The sequence below is a fragment of the Coenobita brevimanus genome, chromosome 51 (assembly GCF_032717465.1).
Source record: "Coenobita brevimanus isolate Jiangsu-jjx chromosome 51, ASM3271746v2, whole genome shotgun sequence".
Lineage (NCBI taxonomy): Eukaryota > Metazoa > Arthropoda > Malacostraca > Decapoda > Coenobitidae > Coenobita > Coenobita brevimanus.
Genome location: NC_137004.1, coordinates 23,529,615 through 23,553,611, shown reverse-complemented (window position 1 = coordinate 23,553,611; position 23,997 = coordinate 23,529,615). Strand labels below are relative to the sequence as shown.

Sequence of the window (23,997 nt, the reverse complement as noted above, 5' to 3'; positions counted from 1 at the left end):
GGACTGACCAAAAGGTGACGACTGAGGACTGAACAAAGGACATGGTACGGATTGCGATGTGGAATGTAAGGGGTGCAAATGATGTGGTGAAAGAGAGAGAGATTGTCTAGGTGCTTGAGGGTGCAAAAGTGGATGTATGTGGATTAACTGAAACTAAATGGAGAGGAGAGAGTGTGAGAGAATGGGAGTATGGATGGGGTATATGCACGGGAGTAGGTGACAATAAGAGGGCAAAAGAAGGAGTGTGTATTGTTGTGAGTAACAGATGGAAGGAGAACATAAGAGAATATGGATCAGTTGGCTCAAGGATTGTCTGGATAAGATTGAAAGTTGGCCTACAAATGTGGGCAATTGTGTGTGTGTATGCACCAACGCAAGATTGTGCAAACAGAGTGCGAGAAGAGTTCTGGAGAAGTGTGGAAGCGTGCATGGAAAAGTTTGAAGGAATGAGAGAGTGTTTTTGATTGGCAATATGAATGGTAAAGTAGGGAATGTGAAAGTGGATGAAGTAGTTGGTGAGTGGGGTGTGCCTGATGAGATAGATGAGAATGGAAGTACTTTAGTGGACATTTGTACAGGGAGGGGGTTGGTGATAGCCAGTACCCTCTTCAAGCACAAAATGATCCATAGTTATGCATAGCGAGGGATGAGAAGGGTGGGTGGTGAACTGAATGAACAGAAAGCAATGATTGATTATGTGTGTTTGGATGAAAGGATGCAAAGGTGTGTAATGGATGCAAGATCATATAGAGGTTGGGGGAGTGGACTTTCTGACAACCAGTAGGTGGTGGTGGGAATCAAGGTCCAAATGAAATGGAGAAATAGAAAGGAAAGACAGAAGGAAGTAGTATATGCAAGGAGGGTGGAAAGGTTACAAGAGGATGAAAAAATGGCAGAATATAAGAGAGAAGTGGAGGAGCAATTGAGTAAATATGGATTGGAGCAGATGGGGGATGTGGAAGGTGTGTGCAAGATATTCACAGAAGAAATTTGTGCAGCATGTGAGGTTGCATGTGGGGTGAAGTGAAGAAAGGCAAAAGGGGGTGAAAAGAACAGCATGGTGGAGTGAAGAGGTGAGACAGGCTGTGGCACAAAAGAAGAAAGCATAGAATGAATGGATGGGAAACGGGCGTGGAAGAAGTTGAGAGGCGGAAGAGAGAGTTTTATGTAGAGAGGAAGAGAGAGGTGAGAAGATAAGTAAGAGAGAGTAAGAGGAGAGTGGATGAGGAATTTGGAAGGAATTTGATTGTAAAGTGAAGCGAATGTAAGAAAATGTTGTGGAAAGAGGTAAAGAGAGTTAGACAGGGTGGCAAAGAAGTTAGTCGGGGAGTCAAAGAAAAAAATGGTAGATTACTAGTGGAGAAGGGAGAAAAAGTGAGCAGATGGAGAGAACACTTTAAGGAATTGTTGAACATAGAGAATGAAAGTAATGTGAGTATAAGTGGCTGGGGAATGGCTGGGAGAAGGAGGGAGGTGAGAAGAGAGGAAGAAATCAGTAGGATGGAAGTTGTGGAAGCAGTGAAGAAAGTCAAAATAGGGAAAGCCCAGGAATTGATGGTGTGTGTGGTGAAATGCTGAATGGATGTGGAAGATTTGCAGATTGGCCTGGGAGGAAGGTAGAGTCCCGGAGGATTGGAAGTCAGGTATAATTGTTCCCCTGCACAAAGGAAAAAGGGAAAAAGAAGTGTGTGATAATCATAGGGGCATTTGTCTTTTTAGTGTAATAGGAAAAGTGTATGGTAGGATACTAATTGACAGAGTTAGGGAAATAACAGAGGAATTAGTTGGAGAAGAACAGGGAGGTTTTAGGAAGGGAAGAGGTTGTGTAGATCAGATATTTATTCTTAGATCTTTTGTGAAATGTTTCTAGAGAAGGGAAAGAAGTTGTATGCAGCCTTCATGGATTTGGTGAAAGCATATGACAAGGTGGATAGACAAAGATTGTGGAAAGTGTTAAGAATATATGGAGTTGAATGGAAGTTGTTGAATTCCGTGAAGAGTATGTATGAGGTTGCTAAAGCTGCAGTGCGTGTGGATAATGAACTGAGTGAATTTTTCTTTTTGAAGTTGGGTTGAAACACGGATATGTCATGTCTCCATGGTTGTTCAGTCTGTATATGGATGGGGTTATAAAAGAAATACAAGATAGGGCAGTGGATGTTGGAGTAGCCGTAATGAGGGAGAGCAGTGTTTGGAAACTCCTTATACTGTTGTTTGCAGATGATACTGTGTTGTTATGTGAAGACAAAATGGAGCTTCAAGGCTTGGTGGATGAGTCTGGGGGAGTGTGTAAGAAATGGAATCTAAAGATGAATGTAGGGAAGAGTAAATTTATGGTCTTCGATAGAAGTGAAGTCAGTGAATGTACAGTGAGGTTGGATGGTGGGGAAATGGAGAATGTGAGTGCTTTTGAGTACTTGGGTAATGTGATGAGTAAGGATGGAAGTTTGGAGGGTGAAGTGCTTGAAAGGGTACAGCAAGGAAGAAAGGTTGCTGGTTCTTGAACGCAGTGATAAGAAACAGGGAAATGAGAAGTGAAAAAGTTACTACATGCCAGTATTGTGATACCATCTCTAATGTATGGAAGTGAAGCTTGAGCCTTGTTGGAGGGACAGAAGTCAAGAGTGAGAGCAGTGGAAATGAGTTTTTTGAAAGGACCCTATGGAGTCACATGGAGAGAGACTGACAAATGAGGATTTGAAGGAGCATTGTTGTTTCGATGTGGATGTGATAGGAAGCATTAGGAGGAACACACTGAGGTGGTTTGGCTATGTGGAGAGGATGGAGAGTGAGAGACTGAAGAGGAGAGTGTATGTGAGTGAGGTGGAGGGGGGGAGAGGGAGGGGGAGGTCAAGGAAGAGATGGATTGGTGGATTGGAGAGGTATATGAGAAAGGGGAGTGTGAGCTGTGAGCAAGGTAGTGAAATGGTGGGGGAACGATATGTCTGTGGTCACCCCTAATGGGATAAAGACGTCTGGCAATAGATAGATAGATAGATTATCAAGTTACATGGTAATTTACCCGGCAGGGTGCCCCGAAGCCACTACCACAGCCACTGGTAAGCTGGTGGGCTAGGGGTCCCAGATCCATTGCCTGGACCTGGGACTGTGCAGTGAGTGGGGCCTGTGGTATGTCTATCCCCCTTTATTAATACTGACTATGACAAAATACAAGAATAAGTTTCAAAGCAACCCTGAGGACAGTAAATCACCCAGGGGGATGAGGGTGGGCTCATGGAATGTGGGAAGTTTGAGGGGAAGAGCGGGGGAAGTCGTTGAGGCATTCAGTAGGAGGTGGGTGGATGTGGCGTGTTTGCAGGAAGTCCGGTACAGGGGTGGATCAGCCAGAAAAATTGTTGAGAAGGACTGTTCCTATAAGTTGTTTTGGCAGGGGGGGACAGACGGATATGGGGGTGTTGGTGTGATGGTTGCGGAGAAATTGGTGGAATATGGTATGAATGTTATAAGAGAAAGCAATGGGATATTGGTAGTGAAAATTCTATTCGGTAGACTGATAGCTGCAATTATATCGGCATATGCCCCACAGGCAGGATTGGATGAAACAGAGAAAGATAGATTTTGGGTTGATTTAATACGTGTAGTAGGTGATATGCGGGATGATGAGATAGTGGTTTTGGGAAGGGACTTAAATGGTCATGTAGGTGAAGCAGCGCAAGGTTATGAAGGAGTACATGGGGGATGTGTGTATGGTATAAGGAATGCGGAAGCGGAAAGGATACTCGAGTTTGGGGAGGCAGTGGACATGATTGCGTGCAACACACATTTTAGGAAAAGAGAGAGTAGGTTAATAACGTATGAGTCTGGGGGAAATAGCAGTCAGATAGATTATTTTCTGGTTAGGAGGGCTGATAGGTGGTTATTGAGGGATATTAAAGTTATAGGAAGTGAGGAGTGTGTGCAGCAGCACAAAGTATTGATTTGTGATATGGTGCTTAAAGAACAAGTGATGAAAAAGAGGACTTATGTACCTAGGAGGAAAATATGGAAGCTGAAAAACCAAGTAGTAAGGGATACCTTCTATAGCGAGATGAGGAGAGTGGTGGCTGATCAGAGAGCTGTAGACAGAGGTGTTAATGAACAGTACAGAGCCCTCAAGAACAATCTCTTGAGAGTTACTGATTTAACATGCGGTTGGACAAGAGGACCACCAAGACATAAAGTAACTTGGTGGTGGGATGAAGGTGTAGAAGCTGCAGTTAAGGAGAAAAGAAGGCTTTTCCGGGAATGGAAGAAGGGTGGTAGCAAGGAGGAATACTTGGCTGCCAAGAGTAGGGCTAGAAGAGAGGTATACAGGGCGAAGTCTGAGTCACAGAGACTTTTACTTGATAACCTAAATCATGGGGAAAGGAAAAATATGATATTTAAGGTGGCAGATCAGATGAAGAGGGATAATCAGGATATTATGGGTGAGCAGTGTGTGAAGAATGATGAAGGAAGGGTAGTGGTGAACAGTGAGGATATTAAAGATGCATGGAGAGACTATTATAGCCGGTTGTTGAATGAGGAGTTTGACTGGGACAGGGAAGGGTTGGAGCCAGCAGATCCAGTGTTTGGCCCTTGGCCTTTGATTGATGTTGCTACTGTGAGTGAGGCAATAGGCAGGATGCAGGTGGCGAAGACAGCAGGTGTGGCTGGGTTGACTGCCGAAATGTTGAAGGCCGCAGGAGATATAGGGGTGAGATTAGTCACTGACCTGATAAATATGATTATTTATCCATCCCCTTCTGTCTTTCTTTCCTTCATTCTTTCCATTTCCTTCTGCTTGTGGGTGACTCTACACTGAGTGACAAGCCAAATGGTTTCCTGTACACCAGGAAACCATTTACTACACTGGGTGGTAACCATATAACCAAATTTTGGCTTCTGGTGGTTTAGTGGGTAATTATTGCTCTCCAGTCGGATTGAGCCGGTGAAGGTTTATATCCAAGGGGTGGTTGGGTATGATTGCTTATGTAATGCCACTCAGGGATGAGTGAGGCTGGTCACTGTCATCTTAAATGTCGAGACCAACTGCCTAGCCCCAGACGCCCACGCTCCTCTTCGGGCAATGTAGGATTGGATGATGGATGGATGGATGGTTGACTGTGTTGTCCTAGATGGTTGGCTGAAGAGTGTAATTGTAAATGTGTATAAAGGGTCGGGTGATGCCCTGGAAACAGGAAATTATAGTGGTATAAAGCTTTTAGATCAGATAATGAAGGTAATGGAGAGAGTTTTAGAAGGTATGATTAGAGAAAGAGTGAATATTGATGAGATGCAGTTTGTGTTTATGCCAGGTAGGGGGACCACTGATGCCATATTCATTGTTTGACAGCTTCAGGAAAAATATAGTGCTAAGAGAAGGGATCTGTATTTTGTGTTTGTTGATTTGGAAAAGGCCTTTGACAGAGTCCCTAGAGAGGTGGTGAAGTGGGCAATGAGAATGCTTGGCTTGGAGGAGTGGCAGGTTAGGGTGGTTATGGCTATGTATGTGGGTGCTCGCACCCAAGTAAGAGTGAACGGAGATTTGAGTGATGAGTTTTTCGTGAATGTTGGTGTGCATCAGGGGTCAGTTTTGAGTCCCATGTAGTAGTAGTAGTTGTTCCCTAGGCAGTCTGGCTAGACAGCCCCGAGTCCCTTGGGAAGGCCATGGCCGAGACTGGGCTTTCCCTCAAAGCTCTCAAAGAGTGTATGTTGTGTTGTTGGCATAGGTGATTGTGTGCAATGCAGTCTTCCATAATGTGCATAATAGTATGGGGTGCTGTGTTGCATCCTGGACAGGCATCAGCATCGGAGTCATCCAGCCTCTTCTGGTAGTTTAAGACGGCTGGATGGTGCCCACATCTCAGCCTGGCCAGGTGGACCCTGTCCTCATGAGGAAGATAGGATTCAGAAGGGTGGATGTCAGGAGGCCGTGCATGCAGCTGTGTGTTGTCTTTAAGTGACTGGATGGAGCGGCGAGTGATCTGAGTGTGGATATGCTTCTGGAAGCTGGTCTGAGGTGGGCGAGGGGGGAGAGATGACAGTATTTGTGTATGGTATCGTGTGTTGGGTGTTGTTTTGATGTTCCTTGGTGTGGGTGGATGTGCTGCCATGTACTGTAGTGGATGTTGTGGGTTTGTGGAGGCTGCAGCAAGAAATTGGGTGCCTCTCATGTCTAGGTGATCCTTGACTTTGAGGACTTTGGTTTCTTGATGTAGGTGGTCTGTGGGGTGTAGTAGCTGTGCAGTCTGTGATGATATTTTTAGGGCCTTGTTCTGTATGGTCTGCAGAGTGTTGTAGTTTGTTTTGGTGAGGTTAGAAGCCCAGGCAGGGCTTGCATAATTCATCACTGAACGTATGTATTGTTTGTATACTGTGGTGGTGGTTTCTTTGTTGTGTCCGAATGTTGTATGGGGAAGTGACCTCAAGGCATTGAGTCTTGGTGTTATTTTATTTTTAATGTTTGTGATGTGTTGTTTAAATGACATTGATATATTGTATGTTACACCAAGGATTCTGGGTGTGTGTGTGTGTGTGTGTGTGGTAGGGGGGTGTTGTTTATGGTGAGGTGTGGGATGTGACTGTGTTCTGCTGTCCCATTTGTGAGAAGAGTCACTGTAGATTTGGCTGGGGCTATTTTGAGCCTGTTTGTGGTGAACCATTCGTGTAGTGTGTTGAGGTAAGGTTGAATGATGTGTGCAGCTATGTTTGCATTTTGGTGCATACATGTAAGTGTTATATCATCTGCATAGGAAGCTATGTGTATCTGTGGTGTGTGGGGTGTGGGTACATCGTGCATGTATAGGTTAAAGAGTGTAGGGGACAAAACAGATCCTTTGGGGATGCCGTTTGTGAAGTTTCTGATGTTAGAAGACTGACCGGGAAATGTTACGTGTGCACATCTGCCTGCTAAGTAGTTTGCCAGCCATCTTTTTGTGTTATTGTGCATGTTTGTCTTGAGTATTTTGTTTGTGAGGTTGTGGCGGGGGATGGCATCAAGAGCTTTGCTAATGTCTAGTGTGACTAGGAGCGTTCTGTGTGGTAGCCTAGCTGAATTCATGCCATCAGAAACTCTCTGTGTAAGGTCTGTAAGAAGGGTGTTTGTGGTGTGTAGTGGCCTAAAGCCATGTTGTGACTGGGCTAGGGGAATGTGAGATGTGACTAGTTGTAGTACCAGTCATTCAGTGACTTTAGAGGGGGTGCAGAGGAGTGTGATGGGGCGATGTGAGGAGGGTAACGTGGGGTCTTTGTTGGGTTTAGGGATAGTGATGATATAGCCATGCTTCCAGATGTTGGGTATTATGTTGTTTGAGTAGCTGTAGTTTGATATGTTGGTGAGTGCTTGTATGCCTTGTAGTCCTAGGTGTTTAAGGTGAATGTTGCTTATAGTTGTCTGGTCCACAGGCAGATGAGTGCTTGAGGTTGTTAATGATGTGTTTCGTCTGATTGTAAGTGAAAGGTGCGTAGTCTGGGTCTGTGGGGAACTGTCCCATGTTGTTTATCATGGTATTTGAAGCCCTTTCACGTGACTTTAGAAATGGTCTCCCGTGGGAGATGTTGTATGCTGATGATTTGGTGTTGATTGCAGAGAACAAAAGGGAGGCGGAGGAAAGGTTTAGGAAGTGGAGAGATGGTATGGGGCACAAGGGCTTATGGGTAAATGGAGATAAAACAAAAGTGATGACATCTAGAGTTGGTGGCAGTACTGTCAAAGATGAGGGAGAGTGGCCATGTGCAGTTTGCCACAAGGGTGTGGGAAGTAATTCCATCTTATGTGGTGTTTTTGATAAATGGGTGCACAAGAGATGTAGTGGTATCAGAGGTAGACTGTGAGATAATTCTGATTTTATGTGTACGTTGTGTCGGGGAGAGCAGGTGGAGATTGTCAGACGTGAAAGGATTGAACTTTCTGGTGAATCTCTTGAGTGTGTGGAAGAGTTTTGTTATTTAGGAGACATGTTGTGTGCTGGAGGTGGGACTGGAGCTAACTCTGTGGCTAGGGTGAGAAGTGGTTGGAAGAAGTTCAGGGAGCTCTTGCCTTCTGACATTGAGAGGGCTCTCCCTACGTGCTAAGGGGTCTTTGTATGCAGCATGTGTTGGAAGTGTAATGCTGTATGGTAGTGAGACCTGGGCAGTAAAGGAGGAGGTTATTCACCGGCTCAGACGTACAGAAATGACAGTGATTAGGTGGATTTGTAGTGCGTCCCTGCGTGCAAGGTCCGGGTGGGCTGGGTTTACGATGGAAGAGTTCAGAGGTAGGATGGGACTGGAGTGTATTGGTGTTGTGATGAGGAGAGGTAGATTGAGATGGTTTGGACAAGTGGAGAGGATGGGGGATGATAATTGGGTGAGGAAGGTGAAAAGTGTTAATATTGGGGGTGAGGTTATGAGGGGTAGACCGAGAAAGACATGGGATGAGGTCATTAAGTATGACCTCAGGGTTAAGGGACTGAACAGGGAGGCTGCAATGGATCATGCAGTGTGGAAAGCCGCCATTAGGTGACCAAGGCCGACTCATGCAAGCATGTTGGAGCCTTTAAAAACAAAAATGATACATTGAGTACAGAGCTTTAACAGTGACATATGATGTAAAAGAAATATTTGAAGAAACTGCTGCCTACCATCAATTTTACTTTTATATTTTCGTATTGGAGTTCAAGCAGCAAGTGCAGTGCCGTGAAGTGAAATAACTATAGGACCAGCATAGGTGAGTTGGATGATGATTTTTATACTTTTTTTTTTATTATTGTATGCAACAAGTGAAGGGCAGTGAAGTGAAATAACTAACAGTTAAGATGAGCTTGAAACTTGTTTTCAGACTTCGTTAGGTGGGTGACCCTTGGCCAAAAATGTATTCCCAGTGAACCCATGTTATAATTGATTTGATATATAATAAATTGTTATGGGATGGATTTTTTTTTTTTAAAGCATCTCATCATAAAATGAGGCCATTCTTTATTTTTTGCCTGCAGTTTTTTTTTTTTTTTTTTTTTTTTTTTTTTTGATAGTTTCATCTTGTGTTGTAAATCATGTTTTCAGGGGATAAAAGTGAAAGATTTCTGCCTGTGTATTCCATGCATATCATAAAAGACAATTAAATGGAGACAGTTGGAAGGGAGCCCTCTTCTTTTCACAGTACTAACCCAAGGATGTTGAAACCTCACCATACAGCAGTTATGTTGCAAACAGTACAGGAAAAAGGAGAGACATAACTGGGACATCCTGTTTCTTCTAATATGTGTCCATGTTGAAGTAGAAATAAAAAATGAAGGTGGAGTTCCCTCTCCCACATAGATTTGGAATACTGAAGTCATTTGTATCCTGTGTCTGCAGATGATAATTAGGCTTTAAAAGTTTTAAAGATGTTAAAATTTGTAAGTATATTCAGAATCGAAGAGAGTGTACTGAGATAGTTTGGTCATGTGGAGAGAATGGATGACAGTAGAGTGGTGAAAAAGGTATATCTGAGTGAATCTGAAGGAGGGAGGAGGCGAGGTAGGCCAAGAAGAAGGTGGAGGGATGTGGTGGATGAGTGTGTGAGGAAGAGAGGTATGGAAGTTGGTGAGGCTAAGGGATTGACAAGAGACTGAGCTGGCTGGATGAGTTTTGTGAGGAAAAAACGCAGAACGTGACAGCGTTTGGATTGACTTTGTCAGATGGGTTCAGGTTAATGTGAAGCAACAGAACGTGGTGAAATTTTTGTCCTATCTGAAGGTGTTTGATAGTGTTTCACTCGGAGCTGTGTTGAAAATTACGAGATTCAGTGGTATACCAGAAAAGTTTGTAAATATTATTAGAAGCCTGCATGAAGGTACTTTTTGTAAGGTAATGGTGGGTGGTTCTTTGAGTGATCCATTTGAAGTTAGGTCAGCAGTGATTCAAGGAGGAGTTCTTTCATCTTTGCTGTTGTTTAGTTTATGGATTATGTTATGAGAAAGGTTGTAAGGAGAACAGGTGCAGGAATTAACTGGAAAGAAAATAAGAGGCTGATGGATTTGGACTATGCTGATGATATTGTGCTGATTTTGCGGAAGTATTTATGAGATGCAGTGGATGCTTGATTGTCTGGTGGAGGAAGGAGAAAAAGTGGGATTGGTAATAAATTGTTGAAAGACTGAAATTATTAATATGAATGTGGAGAACCAAATTGATTGTGTAATTGCGAATAATGTGAAGAATGTAGAAAATTTTAAATATCAGGGAACGATTGTATCATCTAATGGATCATTTAACAATGAAATTGAGGAGAGGATTAGACAGGCTTGGCGAGCTGTTGGAATGTTGAAATCTGTGTAGAATAATAATATCCTTTCGGTACATACTAAAGTAAAAATTTACTAGTCCATGGTTAGACCAGTTTTAATTCATGGGCATGAGTCATGGTACAGTACAATTGCAACAGATCAGAAAGTATTAGGGTTTGAGAATAAAATACTGAGAAGGATTCTTGGGGTAAAGTGGCAAGACAGAGTTCCAAATGAAAGAGTAAGGGATATTACGAGAGTGGAAGCAGTTGATGAATATGTGAGACTGTCTCACTGGAAATGGCTGGGGCACATATATAGAAAAGAAGGCAATTTAGTACAGGATGTGCCAGCATGGACTGCTAGAGGAAGAAGAGGCAGAGGTAGGCCGAGGGAAACCTGGTTGAGGACAATGAAAAGAGAAGCAGGAGAGGAGTGTTGGTGGGATTTGAAGGAGATGGCAAGAGACAAATACTAGTGAAGAGAGTTCATTGAGGCCCTATGCATCCCGTGGGGTGCCACAGGAAATTATTGATTGATTGATTGATTGATGGAGCCAGGATTCCGTGGGCTTGAATGATGAGTAACTGGAAGCATGGCCCATTGACTTGGGCAGACTTAGGATGTCTGGACGTTGCTACCCCTCCCCCTGCCCTAGGGTGGGAAAGGAGGTCCAGATGATGATGAAGATGAGTATGTTCAGAAAGTCAGAGTTGTATAAAACCAAGTTTTTTGTTTCACAAACCTGAGTGATCCTCGTTCTTCTCAGGGAGAATGTGGGATGGGCATCTACGTGCAACTCGGTTGGCCAGACGGCGGGTTACTTCTTGGGTTTTGTTGTCTTCCTAGCACTTGAGTCACAGGACTTCTGCATCAACTACCTTGGACAACCAGATTCACTCGTCACACTATCAGGTATAGTTTTATCCTTGCATGTTGAATCATATATTTGTGATGTACTCTTCCTGTTCTTTCCAACTGGTTTTTACCATTTATCATCACCATCGCATAGACCAGTGGTTCCCAGACTGGGGGGCATACCTACCTAGGAGGACATGAGGTGAATATAGAGGATATAGGATTGTACAGTAATCCTTGTTCTGCCATTTGTAGTACCTTGTGGACAACCTCATTTCCATTGTGAGTGTGGTATGCTGGTGGTACCAAGGATGGATCTGCTGGCATACTGGATTTGGTATGATGAGGGTCCCTGTAATAATCTGTATTTTTAATTCTGACTCTCATTGGTCTTTCGTTCATTTTCAACTGTACTCATACGAAATGATTTTGTTTTGTGATTCCTGTCATTGTTGTTGTTGCCACAGGCTCATATGAATTCGAACCTATAGTCGGTTTCAGCGAGTCTGATGCACTGAGTTTGCCAGCTGAGGACAGGTAGAATTTTTTAACACTGCGCGATGCTTTCGGGCGGTGATTGGTCATTTCCCGTCATGTTTGAATGTGCTCCAAATTGACTTTGTATTCTAACCAAAACTTATTTATTTGTAAGATACCAGATTACACAGATACTTATTATAGCAGTGATATATTTAATTATAAATATGTGCCATTTGAATTATCAGAGATAAACCTGAATGACAGTGATAGCAAAACTAAGTAAAATCACAACTTGACGCATACGGACAACAGTCACTGACTGTGGGGGGGAATTCAGACGTTCATAGCAAGGTGGTTCTGAGGTCCTGTGAAGGCTCGAATGTTTTTCCCACCACTACTACACAGTGTCACAGTATACAGTCTACACCACGCCGTTCATTACCTCATCTACTAATATACAACCTTACACTAGATATGCTTTGCTTACCTTCTAATAATTATGGTTTGTGTAAGCACACACACACACACACACACACACACACACACACACACACACACACACACACACACACACACACACACACACACACACACACACACACACACCTCACTGAGGCCGATACATGCTGTTCTTAATATACTGTACATACACATTGTCATTACCTTTATAGGTAACAGTAGCTTTAAAATTCTGCATTTATGTTTGTATTCGTAGTCAGATTCAGTACAATTATTTATTACATTAATAAGTTAGGTGTTTTATTTTTCTTAACATTTTCATAAGTATCATATGAGACAGACAGACAGACACTCTATCTCTGGTCACCATGCACCCTCTCCTTAAGCAAGATATCTCTCTGTCCCCTCGACTGAGAGGAGCAGGGAAATTAATGGGTTACATCAGTGTAGAATGAACCAGATTTTTTGTTAATGATGGAAAAAAGGAAAGTAAGATAAAAGCAAACCCCAGGAGAAAATAGTAGCTGAACTATGCTGCTAAAATAAAACCGCGTGCATGTGAATGAAATCAGAGATTATAAAATGAAAATTTAAACAAACAAATCAGTCGCTGACTGTTGTCCTTATGCGTCCAGTTACAACTTTACTTAGTTTGGTATCAGTGTTGTTCAGGTTTGTCTCTAAAAATTCAAGAGGCACATATTTATCATTAACCCCTTTGTCCCAGCCTGTCTTCTGAGCACGCCAAGTTCAAATCTGGTTTGTCTTACTTCCCCTACCTCCGTGCCCCACTCATCTGTATCTCCTCTTTTTCCTCAAGCATTTGCTAATCAGTTGTTGTTTTCATATTTCTCTGTAAAGCAAAGCTTCTTCACTGAATATTTAGGTCCATGGAATAATACCTATTGGGAATCGCAATGAGGAAAAAAAAAATCACTACAATTTACTACACAAGTTGGTAACTTCCTTCTCAGGCTGATGTTTCCAATTTATAGTTTTGTGTTGGTAAGCATCTGTTTATATACATATATATTATTATAGGACTGTAATATGAAAATTACGTAATCATTCAATAATACAAATTACGTTGGCCATGCTTTATGACAAGTGGTTGCCGTTTGTGAAAAAAGAAAAAAAAAAAATGGAGCAAATTTACTGCGCACGTGATGTAAACCCAGTCAGACACCTGAGCAATGGAGGACCTGGATGTGCAGGCTTTTGTCAAGGGGGAATTTATATGAATTCCCTTTGACTATGGGGAACAAGAGGGGGATCAAGGGGCAGCAGAAGAATGCATCAGATGGAGATGACGATGGAGACAGATGAAGAGGTAGAGAGAGAAGAAGAGAAGGGGAAAGAAGAAACAAGAGAAAAGGAAACAGCTGGAGGAGGCAGCCTGAAGTGGTGCAGAAGAATAGAGATATTTTTCGAGGCACTGATGCTACTATCAATTTTGATTGGAGTGGGATATGGCATAAAAAATATAATTGAAGAAATTCAGAGAGAGAGAGAATTTTTCCCTTTTCCCTTCAGCATCACTAAATTCTGTTCCTTTACTTTTCTGCTACTTTCCTATTATTTTCAAACCTTCCTAGTCTGTAACCACTTTATTTTTTTCCTACACTTCTCGCCTTTCTGTATTTTTCCTCTAACAAAGTTTTCCAGGAGGAGAAATAAATACATAAGTAATTAGCTTCCTTTTGGGTCAAACATTAGGTCTTCAGTAATACTAAATAAAAAGTTTTGCAAGAGGCAATTAGCTAGACAAATATATATAGATGTCCTTATCTGACCTCACCCCTGTAGGACAGTCTCCCTGGGAGATAACTTGTGTTCAGCATCCCAATTTTTGTCATGTGAAACAAAATCAGAAAAACTTGTGGGAAAGTAGGTGGCAGTAATTAGAGAATATGTGTGTGTGTGTGTGTGTGTGTGACACATGCAGGCACCAAGGAAGAGGAGGAGGAGGGAGGAGGGGGAGGTGAAGTGAGGAGGGAGGTCTGTGTGTACCTCCCATTCTTCCACACTACAATTTATCTTCCCTTCTTCTTTCCCATCATAATTTTCAACTTGAAGAATAGGAAAATTCATTCAGTGATATAAGAATAGTTTTCGTTTTCGTTTCGTTTTCGTTTTTAAAGGCTCCAACATGCTTGCATGTGTCGGCCTTGGTCACCTAATGGCCGCTCTCCACGCTGCACGATCCATTGCAGCCTCCCTGTTCAATCCCTTAACCCTAAGGTCACACTTAATGACCTCGTCCCATGTCTTTCTCGGTCTACCCCTCATAACCCCACCCCCAATGTTAACACTTCTCACCTTCCTCACCCAATTATCATCCCCCATCTCTCCACATGTCCAAACCACCTCAATCTACCTCTCCTTATCACAACACCAGTACACTCCAGTCCCATCCTACCTCTCAACTCTTCCATTGTAAACCCAGCCCCTCCAGGCCTTGGACGCAGGGACGCACTGCACATCCACCTAATCATTGTCATTTCTGTATGTCTGAGCCGGCGAATATCTTCCTCCTTCACTGCCCAGGTCTTACTGCCATACAGCATTACACTCCTAACACATGCTGCATGCAAAGACCCCTTAGCATGTAGGGAGAGCCCTCTCAATGTCAGGAGAGGCAAGAGAATAGATAGAGAAGATATGTATATATATATAAATTACACCTATGACTTAAATGTTCGACAGGTAATGTAATCAACAGTCCGGGCCATGTCTCTCTTTACTCAGCTATATTATATATATATATATATATATATATATATATATATATCTCTTAGAGAGAGAGAGAGAGAGAGAGAATCACAGTTTTTAACATACTAATTCATGACATTCTAACTACCAGGGCATGCAGATCTTATTTGTTGTGTGAAAGAAATAGTATCATCCCTCAGCCGTCATTCTGCCTAACCTCAGACCTCTCCTATTCCCCTCAGGCTTTCTGTACTTTTGGGGTGTGGTATTCTGCCTCACCACCACTGGTGTTTGGCTATTCAAGAGTGAAGCCAGAGTGGGTAAGGTAAGTGTACTGTACTGTATTGTCAGGAATGAGAAGAATCCAAGTGTTAATTTCACAATTGACACTGTAGTCAAGAGTTTGAAATCTGTTAAGCATTGTTACTGGTAAGTGTTGATACTCTGTTAAGAACTTTATTATGCATAGTGCTCATTTCAGGCCATGTTTTGCGTGTTTTTTAAAATAATGGTTTATAGTACATAGGTAGCTGATACTGGAGGATGTTTTTCAGTACCGTATGGTATTTTATTCTGACCCTAAAAGGTATGTGCAATGTACCCATCAGAGGATATGGAGCAGTTACTGAAAACAGTCCTTAAGAGACCACTAATTATTTAGCTAGAAGGGCTAAAGTGTATTCTTGCTCGAAGCTGCACTTATTTAGAATATCCTAGAACAAATATTGTCACAGCCAGAAGGGCAAAGTAAAATTTGATAGCCTGATAGATTAATGTGTATACCCCAACAGTAAACTAAAGGGTAGAATAACAGAATAACCAGAAGGACAAATTCTTATAGGACAGTGTGGTAGGTGGTGGTGACCATCATCCACTCACTTGATGTAGTGCTGCCTACTTCTTCCCACACCTTTATCATTCTTTTTCTGTGTCTGCCCTCTTCTCTTCCCATTTCTCCCATCTTTCCTGTCACTTCTTAATGCTTTTCTTTCCTTTACTGGTGGCTTTACATTGAGTGACAAGCCAAATGGTTTCCTGTAAGTCAAGAAACCATTTACAACTCTGAGTGATAACATATAACCAAAGCATACGTGCTCCCAACATGTTAACAAGTGGGTTGGTGGAGGGTTAGTGCCCCTTCCCCTAAAACAAATAACTCAAAGTCAAATGGCCACCCCTAACAAGATTATGGCGTCTGGCAATAGATAAATAAGATAAATACAAAAATGTGAATAAAGAGGCTGTAAGTAGGTAAAAAATGGAGTTAGATCAGGATATCAAGACAACTTTCATTTTTTGAGTGACAAAGGTGGTCAGTAACCTAACCTCCCTACTTCTTAACAATCTAATGGGAAAAGATTGGTTTGTTATTCAGCCACTTTTTATGGAATGCATCCCTGTCAAATAATGGGAGTTTAGGTGTATTGGCAACTGGTGGTTCCAAAGAAAATGAGGTTCGAGATCTAGGATGAGTCCCATAACCAGATCACTAGTGAGCACATGGGAGTGAAGAAAACGCTGTCAGCTGCGACAGAGGTTCTACTGGACTGGCATGTTGAAGAATGGTGTTGGGCTTGTGATGTATGCTGTGCCAAGAAGGGACCCAAGAAATGTGGTTGCAACCCTCTTCTGCTGTGGCAAGTGGGTGCACCAATGGAAAGAGTCGCAGTGGACAGTGCTGGACCTCTGTCACTCACTAAAAGAGGAAATCAGTACATATTGTCGCCATGGACTACTTCACAGTGTCCAGAAGCCTGTGCCATCCCTGATAAAGAGGATGTGACTGTTGCTCAGGTGTTGGCTGACCAAATTTCTGTCATTTTGGGATGCCAAAATAGCTTCATTCAGACCAGGGTAGTAACCTGAAGTCTGCTGTGTTCTGTGAGTGCTCCAAGTTACTGGGGATCAAGAAGACCAGGATGACCCCATTAAGACCACAGTCAGATAGGATGGTGGAGAAATTCAGCTGGACCCTGGGACAGTAACTGGCCAAGTACAGTAGATACCTGCAGTACGTGAGTTCAGAGTACACAATCCTCATTGTAAGTGAGCACCTATTTTTTTCCGAATTTTAGTGTATTTTTTAATAATATGCGAATTGAACTCATTGTACAGTAGGTGAGACAGCAGCGAAGAGTGGCCCAAATCCGGGGTTTACCCTGAGCACGGGACATTGCCACCCCAAGAAGCACCAACCACCAGTGATGGAGAGTGGAGACTTGTTGAAGATGGAGCTCAGCCGGGTACTGTGTGCCGTAGATAAATTCAAGGAAGAATTCAAGAATATCGAAAACCGTCAGTTGCGAGTGGAGGAAGTGATGACTTCTTTTTGAAGGGTTTATGAACGAAGTGAGTGCATTAGCTAATGAAAGTGTCGAAGTGCTGGTGACGAGAGTGATGTGGCAGGAGTTGCACACAAGGTTTCCGAGAAAATTCGCCATCGTCAGTTTGCCGTCAGACAATAATTAATTTGTTTCTTCCTCGCTGTAGTTGCCTTTGAATACATAGTCTAGTGTCACCCATAGTGTCTTCATTAATAATGGTGAATTGTCTTGTTATTGTTGTGATGGCGAATTGACTTGACGGCGAATTCTCCCAAAACCCATGCTAGGTGCTTCACCCTGCCTCAGATCCCCTTCTTACCTCCATAAAGCTTGTTGTCATCTTGGGTTAAGGTGAGCAGCCATATTCTTGTTGGTTTAGTCAAGCCATATCCTTGTTGATTTAGTAGAGCCATAATCTTGTTGGTTTACTTTATCTTAGGTAATATGTCTTAGATAGTTTCCCTGTACAGTACAATACTTTGGTCTGAAAGGAGTCTCAAGGGATGCCCATGAAGGGGGCTGTCACCCGTATGTAATTTTTCCGATAATTTTATGTATTCAGAGTATGCAAATTCCTAGTACGTGACGTCCTCTGCCACCCATGTACAATACTCGCCTACTGTGGGTACCTACTGTACTGTGTAGAGGGACAAAAGGAATGGGACCAGAAGTTACCTGCATTGTTGATGGCATATTGGTCTGCATGCCATGAGTCTACCAGCTACACCCCTGCAAAACTGATGTTGGGCCACAAATTATGATTGCCAGTTGATTTGTTAATGGGACCACCTGGTGAAGAGCTGTCTATAGACACCTCCAGCTATGCAAAGCGTCTTCAGGAAAGACTGGCTGAGGTACACTCGCGGAAAAAACAGTCATTACGCTGGTGAGTTGTATATATGTTTGTTTGAATGGAATGATTTGGGTGAAACATCAGTCTGTGATGTTGGTAATGCTGATTCAAGGACAAGTGAGATCTCCAACAATTGGCCCTAGCCTGAGTAAGATTCGCCCATATAAACGTGTCATTGAGAAACACCTGCATAAGTCTATAGATAACTGATCTAACCATCCTACCTTGAGGGTGTGACGTGAACACATATCTTTATTACAAATATACATATTACATTGTTATATTTTACATCCGTGATTATTACAGGTATTTCCTATAATATTACTGAAGCATTTTGTAAACAATGGCAGAACTGTCTCGGGATTCATTGTGCTCAAAAGTGGGTCAGGATTGAAGTAAAACATTGCTGGAAGAGTTGCCAGATGCCTTAAAGGTTGAATTATGTTTTGAGTGCTGGAGGCTCTTACATCCTTTACTAATTGTGTAAAAAAAATGGAGAGGGGGGGCAATATTACTACTTTCCTGCAGAATATCCTTTATATGGATGTTGACAGCCTAATTGGGCTGCAGATAGAGATAAATGAGGGTGTATCTAGCTATATGTAAATATAAATTATTAAAAAATACCAATATATGAAGAATATATGAGAGAGATAGAGAGAGAGAGAGAGAGAGAAATACCCATATACTGTATGAAGAATATGTGAGAGAGACAGAGAGAGAGCGAGAAAATATTAAAAACTACAAAAATATGGAGAGAGAGAGAGAGACATGACTTAATCTCTGTTTACCGCCCCACAAAGTGGATGCGGGCTGACAATAATACATTTTGATACAGCAGTTATTTGTGATACAATAAATCATTTGCAAATGGGCACAATATGTCAACATCTTGGCCATGTGCAACATGGGCTTATTTGACTTTTCATATAGAGACACTGCAGTTTCTTGAGATAAGAGACCAAGATAAACCTCGTTCAAGAGGGAGAGAGAGAGAGAGAGTTTTCACGTCTATGTATTTGTGTGTGTTGAGTTAATCATAATAAAATATCAAATTTCACTGAAGTGTTTATTATCATATACTGTTATCTTTAAATAGTATGTTGTTAGGCAACTGAATATGCTAATGTGAATGAAGGTTGTTCACACTATTATCTTAATGGTGGGGGTTCATTCGAAGACTTAAATCACATACTTGGCGACCTCCAGCAGGGTTACCAATATCACAGCTGAGTGGATGCAAGTATTATCACAAGATTTTGACCCACTTCCAGAATGTTTAAAGCATTTAGCGTAAAGCTTGTTTTTTCCGTGCGTGTACATCATCAAGTTTGAGAGGCTCTGAAATTTTTAGAAGTGATGAAGCATAAGTATGATGCCAAGGCAAGTGAGGTGAGCTTCAAGGATGGTGACGGTGTTTGGCTTTACAATCCTCAGTGGAAGAAGGGATTGTCACCGAAACTGCAGAGCCCGTGGGATGGGCCCTACACTGTGATGGAACGCCTGTCAGAAGTAGCGTACCGGGTTTGGGGAGGCAGGAAGCCTCGCCCAAAGGTGGTACATGTGAATCGTCTGTGGTAGTATCACGGGTCAGGACAGTACAACTGAAACGTCTCCAAGGAATCGTGCTCATCCTCAGCCGAGGATGTTGAGGAGGTCTAAGGAGCTGAAGTACAAGAGGATGGTGACAGTTTCCCGAGGGAAGGAGTTAATCAGGAAGAGGACCAAAACCTCCCAGGAGGAGTGGAGTGTGTGGAGGAGCAGGGACGTCGTCAGAAGCGGCATAGAAGAAGACCTGATAAGTTTAAGGATTATTTTGTGTATAATTAAATGTTTAGTTTGGATTAAGGATTGTGTTTGTATACACTGTGTAGTTTTGTTGGGACAACAGAAGGACTAAGGAGGGGGTAATGTTGAGAAGCGGTATTTGCTAGTTGGGCGGTACTGGAACGTTCTCAGAAATTCTCATAGTTCAGGTACGAATCAGAGTTGCCAGTTAGCCTGCTGTTTGTGAGGGGAGTTATTTTGTAAAGTTATAGACTCAATCCCTTGTTATCACGTGTTCAGCTATCGCGTTTATCTGCTATTGCGCACACATCAAATGCACAACCGTACATGCTATCACGCATCCCACGACTGCTATCACGCATCGAGTTTGAAGACAGGCTAAGTGAAACTTATTCACACGGCACTTCAAATGAGGTTTGCCGGGGATACGATGGTTAATCGGAACGGTAACATGGTAAAATTGCCGACGATACCACGGGCATTTGGAATGCATTTGAACGGATTCCTGCCGAGGATACGACAGGTAAAACAGTGTGTGTGCAGCAGCACAAACTATTGATTTGTGATATGGTGCTTAAAGAACAAGTGATGAAAAAGAGGACTTATGTACCTAGGAGGAAAATATGGAAGCTGAAAAACCAAGTAGTAAGGGATGCCTTCTATAGCGAGTTGAGGAGAGTGGTGGCTGAACAGGGAGCTGTAGACAGAGGTGTTAATGAACAGTACAGAGCCCTCAAGAACAATTTCTTGAGAGTTACTGATGTAACATGCGGCTGGACAAGAGGACCACCAAGACATAAAGTAACTTTGTGGTGGGATGAGGGTGTAGAAGCTGCAATTAAGGAGAAAAGAAGGCTTTTCCGGGAATGGAAGAAGGGTGGTAGCAAAGAGGAATATTTAGCTGCCAAGCGTAGGGCTAGGAGAGAGGTATACAGGGCAAAGTCTGAGTCACAGAGACAATTACTTGATAACCTAAATCATGGGGAAAGGAAAAATATATTTAGGGTGGCAGGTCAGGTGAAGAGGGATAATCGGGATATCATAGGTGAGCAGTGTGTGAAGAATGATGAAGGAAGGGTAGTGGTGAACAGTGAGGATATTAAAGATGCATGGAGAGAGCATTATAACCGGTTGTTGAATGAGGAGTTTGACTGGGACAGGGAAGGTTTGGAGCCAGCAGATCCAGTGTCTGGCCCTTGGCCTTTGATTGATACTGCTACTGTGAGTGAGGCAATAGGCAGGATGAGGGTGGAGAAGGCAGCAGGTGTGGCTGGGTTGACTGCCGAAATGTTGAAGGCCTCAGGCGATATAGGGGTGAGTTAAGTCACTGACCTGATAAATAGGATTATTTATGAGTGTGTTGTCCCAGATGATTGGCTGAAGAGTGTAATTGTAAATGTGTATAAAGGGAAGGGTGATGCCCTGGAAAGAGGAAATTATAGAGGTATAAAGCTTTTAGATCAGATAATGAAGGTAATGGAGAGAGTTTTAGAAGGTATGATTAGAGAAAGAGTGAATATTGATGAGATGCAGTTTGGGTTTATGCCAGGTAGGGGGACCACTGATGCCATATTCATTGTTCGACAGCTTCAGGAAAAATATATTGGTAGGAGAAGGAATCTTTATTTTGTTTTTGTTAATTTGGAAAAGGCCTTTGACAGAGTCCCTAGAGAGGTGGTGAAGTGGGCAATGAGAAAGCTTGGCTTGGAGGAGTGGCTGGTTAGGGTGGTTATGGCCATGTATGTGGGTGCTCACACCCAGGTGAGAGTTAATGGAGATTTGAGTGATGAGTTTTCCGTGAATGTTGGTGTGCATCAGGGGTCAGTCTTGAGTCCCATGTTGTTTATCTTGGTACTTGAAGCCCTTTCACGTGACTTTAGAAACGGACTCCTGTGGGAGTTGTTGTATGCTGATGATTTGGTGTTGATTGCAGAGAATGAACGGGAGATGGAGGAAAGATTTAGGAAGTGGAGAGATGGTATGGGGCAAAAGGGTTTAAGGGTAAATGCAGATAAAACAAAAGTGATGATATCTAGGGTTGGTGGCGGTACTGTCAAAGACGAGGGAGAGTGGCCATGTGCAGTTTGCCACAAGGGCGTGGGAAGTAATTCCATCTTGTGCGGTGTGTGTGATAAATGGGTGCATAAGAGATGTAGTCGTATCAGAGGTAGACTGCGAGATAATGCTGATTTTATGTGTACGGCGTGCCGGGGTGAGCAGGTGGAGATCGTCAGACGTGAAAGGATTGAACTTGCTGGTGAATCTCTTGAGTGTGTGGAAGAGTTTTGTTATTTGGGAGACATGTTGTGTGCTGGAGGTGGGGCTGGAGCTAGCTCTGTGGCTAGGGTGAGAAGTGGTTGGAAGAAGTTCAGGGAGCTCTTGTCTCTCCTGACATTGAGAGGGCTCTCCCTACGTGCTAAGGGGTCTTTGTATGCAGCATGTGTTAGGAGTGTAATGCTGTATGGCAGTGAGACCTGGGCAGTGAAGGAGGAAGACATTCGCCGGCTCAGACGTACAGAAATGACAATGATTAGGTGGATGTGCAGTGCGTCCCTGCGTCCAAGGCCTGGAGGGGCTGGGTTTACAATGGAGGAGTTGAGAGGTAGGATGGGACTGGAGTGTATTGGTGTTGTGATGAGGAGAGGTAGATTGAGGTGGTTTGGACATGTGGAGAGGATGGGGGATGATAATTGGGTGAGGAAGGTGAGAAGTGTTAATACTGGGGGTGGGGTTATGAGGGGTAGACCGAGAAAGACATGGGACGAGGTCATTAAGTGTGATCTTAGGGTTAAGGGACTGAACAGGGAGGCTGCAATGGATCGTGCAGCGTGGAGAGCCGCCATTAGGTGACCAGGGCCGACACATGCGAGCATGTTGGAGCCTTTAAAAACAAAACGAAAACAGTGTGAACAAAGCCCATTCGACTCGAAAGAATATATCGTACTACAGCATAGAAATTTAGCCTAACACTGAATATTTATTAATACTGTATTTTAGAATAAATATCAATCATTTTGAAACCCATATAAAGAGTTAATATTTCCTATGTAGAACTGTGATGCGATAAAGTAATCATGTGTTTACAACTGAGACTGGGCTCTGGCAACAGTATGAGGAACATGTGTGATAGCGTGCAAGTTTTGTTCCACTTAAATCTTCCTCGGACGTTCCTGATACGATGTACCGTGTGATACCCCTTTTAGCTGTGGACACTAAGAAATCATGGAGACACCTAAAGAGATCTGGTGGCAATTAAGCCACTCCCAAGCCTTGGGCCCAAGCCTTAAACCTTATAAAAGTTTGATGGCCTTTTATGTTGGTTATTTATTCATTATAATGTTATTATTAATATAATAATGCTTTATTTCATGTTGGAGAAGAGATTGGCAGGAAATTGCAGGCATAAAGTGGTTAAAGGTTAGAAAAATGGGCCACCAAAACACCAATTACAAATTTTCCCATTGATTGTTCAGTTCAGCTATCACGTATTCAACTATCACACGCGTTTGCTGTGACCAGTTAGGTGCGATAGCAGGGGGTTGAGTGTACATTAAATTTTATGCCCTTTTTTTCTCTAAAATGTTTTATGTATGTGATTGTTTGCTAAATCATGTAATTTTCTATCAGTTTGTATGCAGAATATTTAGAATGGTACATAGTGTAAGAAAATTCTGGGGTGTTTTGAATGTCTTCAAGTGGTATCTCTTGCTCTTTTGAGATTGCACTAGAACTTTGGAGAACCAGGGAAGGCTATCTAGGAGGTGGAGGAGCCTAGAGGAGTCAGTTTCGTTTCAGTTTTAGTTTCAGTGCAGTTCAGTGTCAGTGCAGCCTAGTGGAGATTGTATAGCTCTGGTGCATGTGAAAACAGTGAAGCGTAGTTGGCCAGCATTAAGGGTAATTCTTTGTTGAATAAAGACAGCAAACTTATGAAGCCAGCTTTTATTTCCCACACCTGTTGTACACTGAAAGGCTGACCTTCAGAAGAACAATTTGGTGGGCAACGTCCTTCCTAAACTGAACTACTGCTGTTGGTACCTGTGGCAGTGTGGGATGGGGATGTAACAGTACTGTGTATTAGATGAAAGACTAACAGAGGGTGTATTAACAGATGTAAAGATGATAGGAGAATGAGAAGAGGAAGACAGAACAAGGTAAAAGATGAATGTAACATCATGCAAGAGATTGATCTGTTTAGTATGTCAGAAAAGTGTGCAGTGAGTTATGATAGAGAGAAAGGGAAGCATTTTTGTTTTAGTCATGTTGAATGAACAGTGGGAACAGTCATCTGGGATATGTA

At 42.7% G+C, this 23,997-nt stretch overlaps 1 protein-coding gene across 1 annotated transcript in view; it reads left to right on the top strand.

Annotated features, from left to right (window-relative positions):
• LOC145400248 (acetyl-coenzyme A transporter 1) overlaps positions 1-23,997 on the top strand; it is a 105,744-nt gene that overhangs the window by 35,275 nt on the left and 46,472 nt on the right. The window contains exons 6-7 of the mRNA XM_080272763.1: positions 10,996-11,141; positions 14,978-15,060. Coding sequence (XP_080128889.1) covers positions 10,996-11,141; positions 14,978-15,060 — 229 coding nt within the window. The remainder of the gene's footprint in view (positions 1-10,995; positions 11,142-14,977; positions 15,061-23,997) is intronic.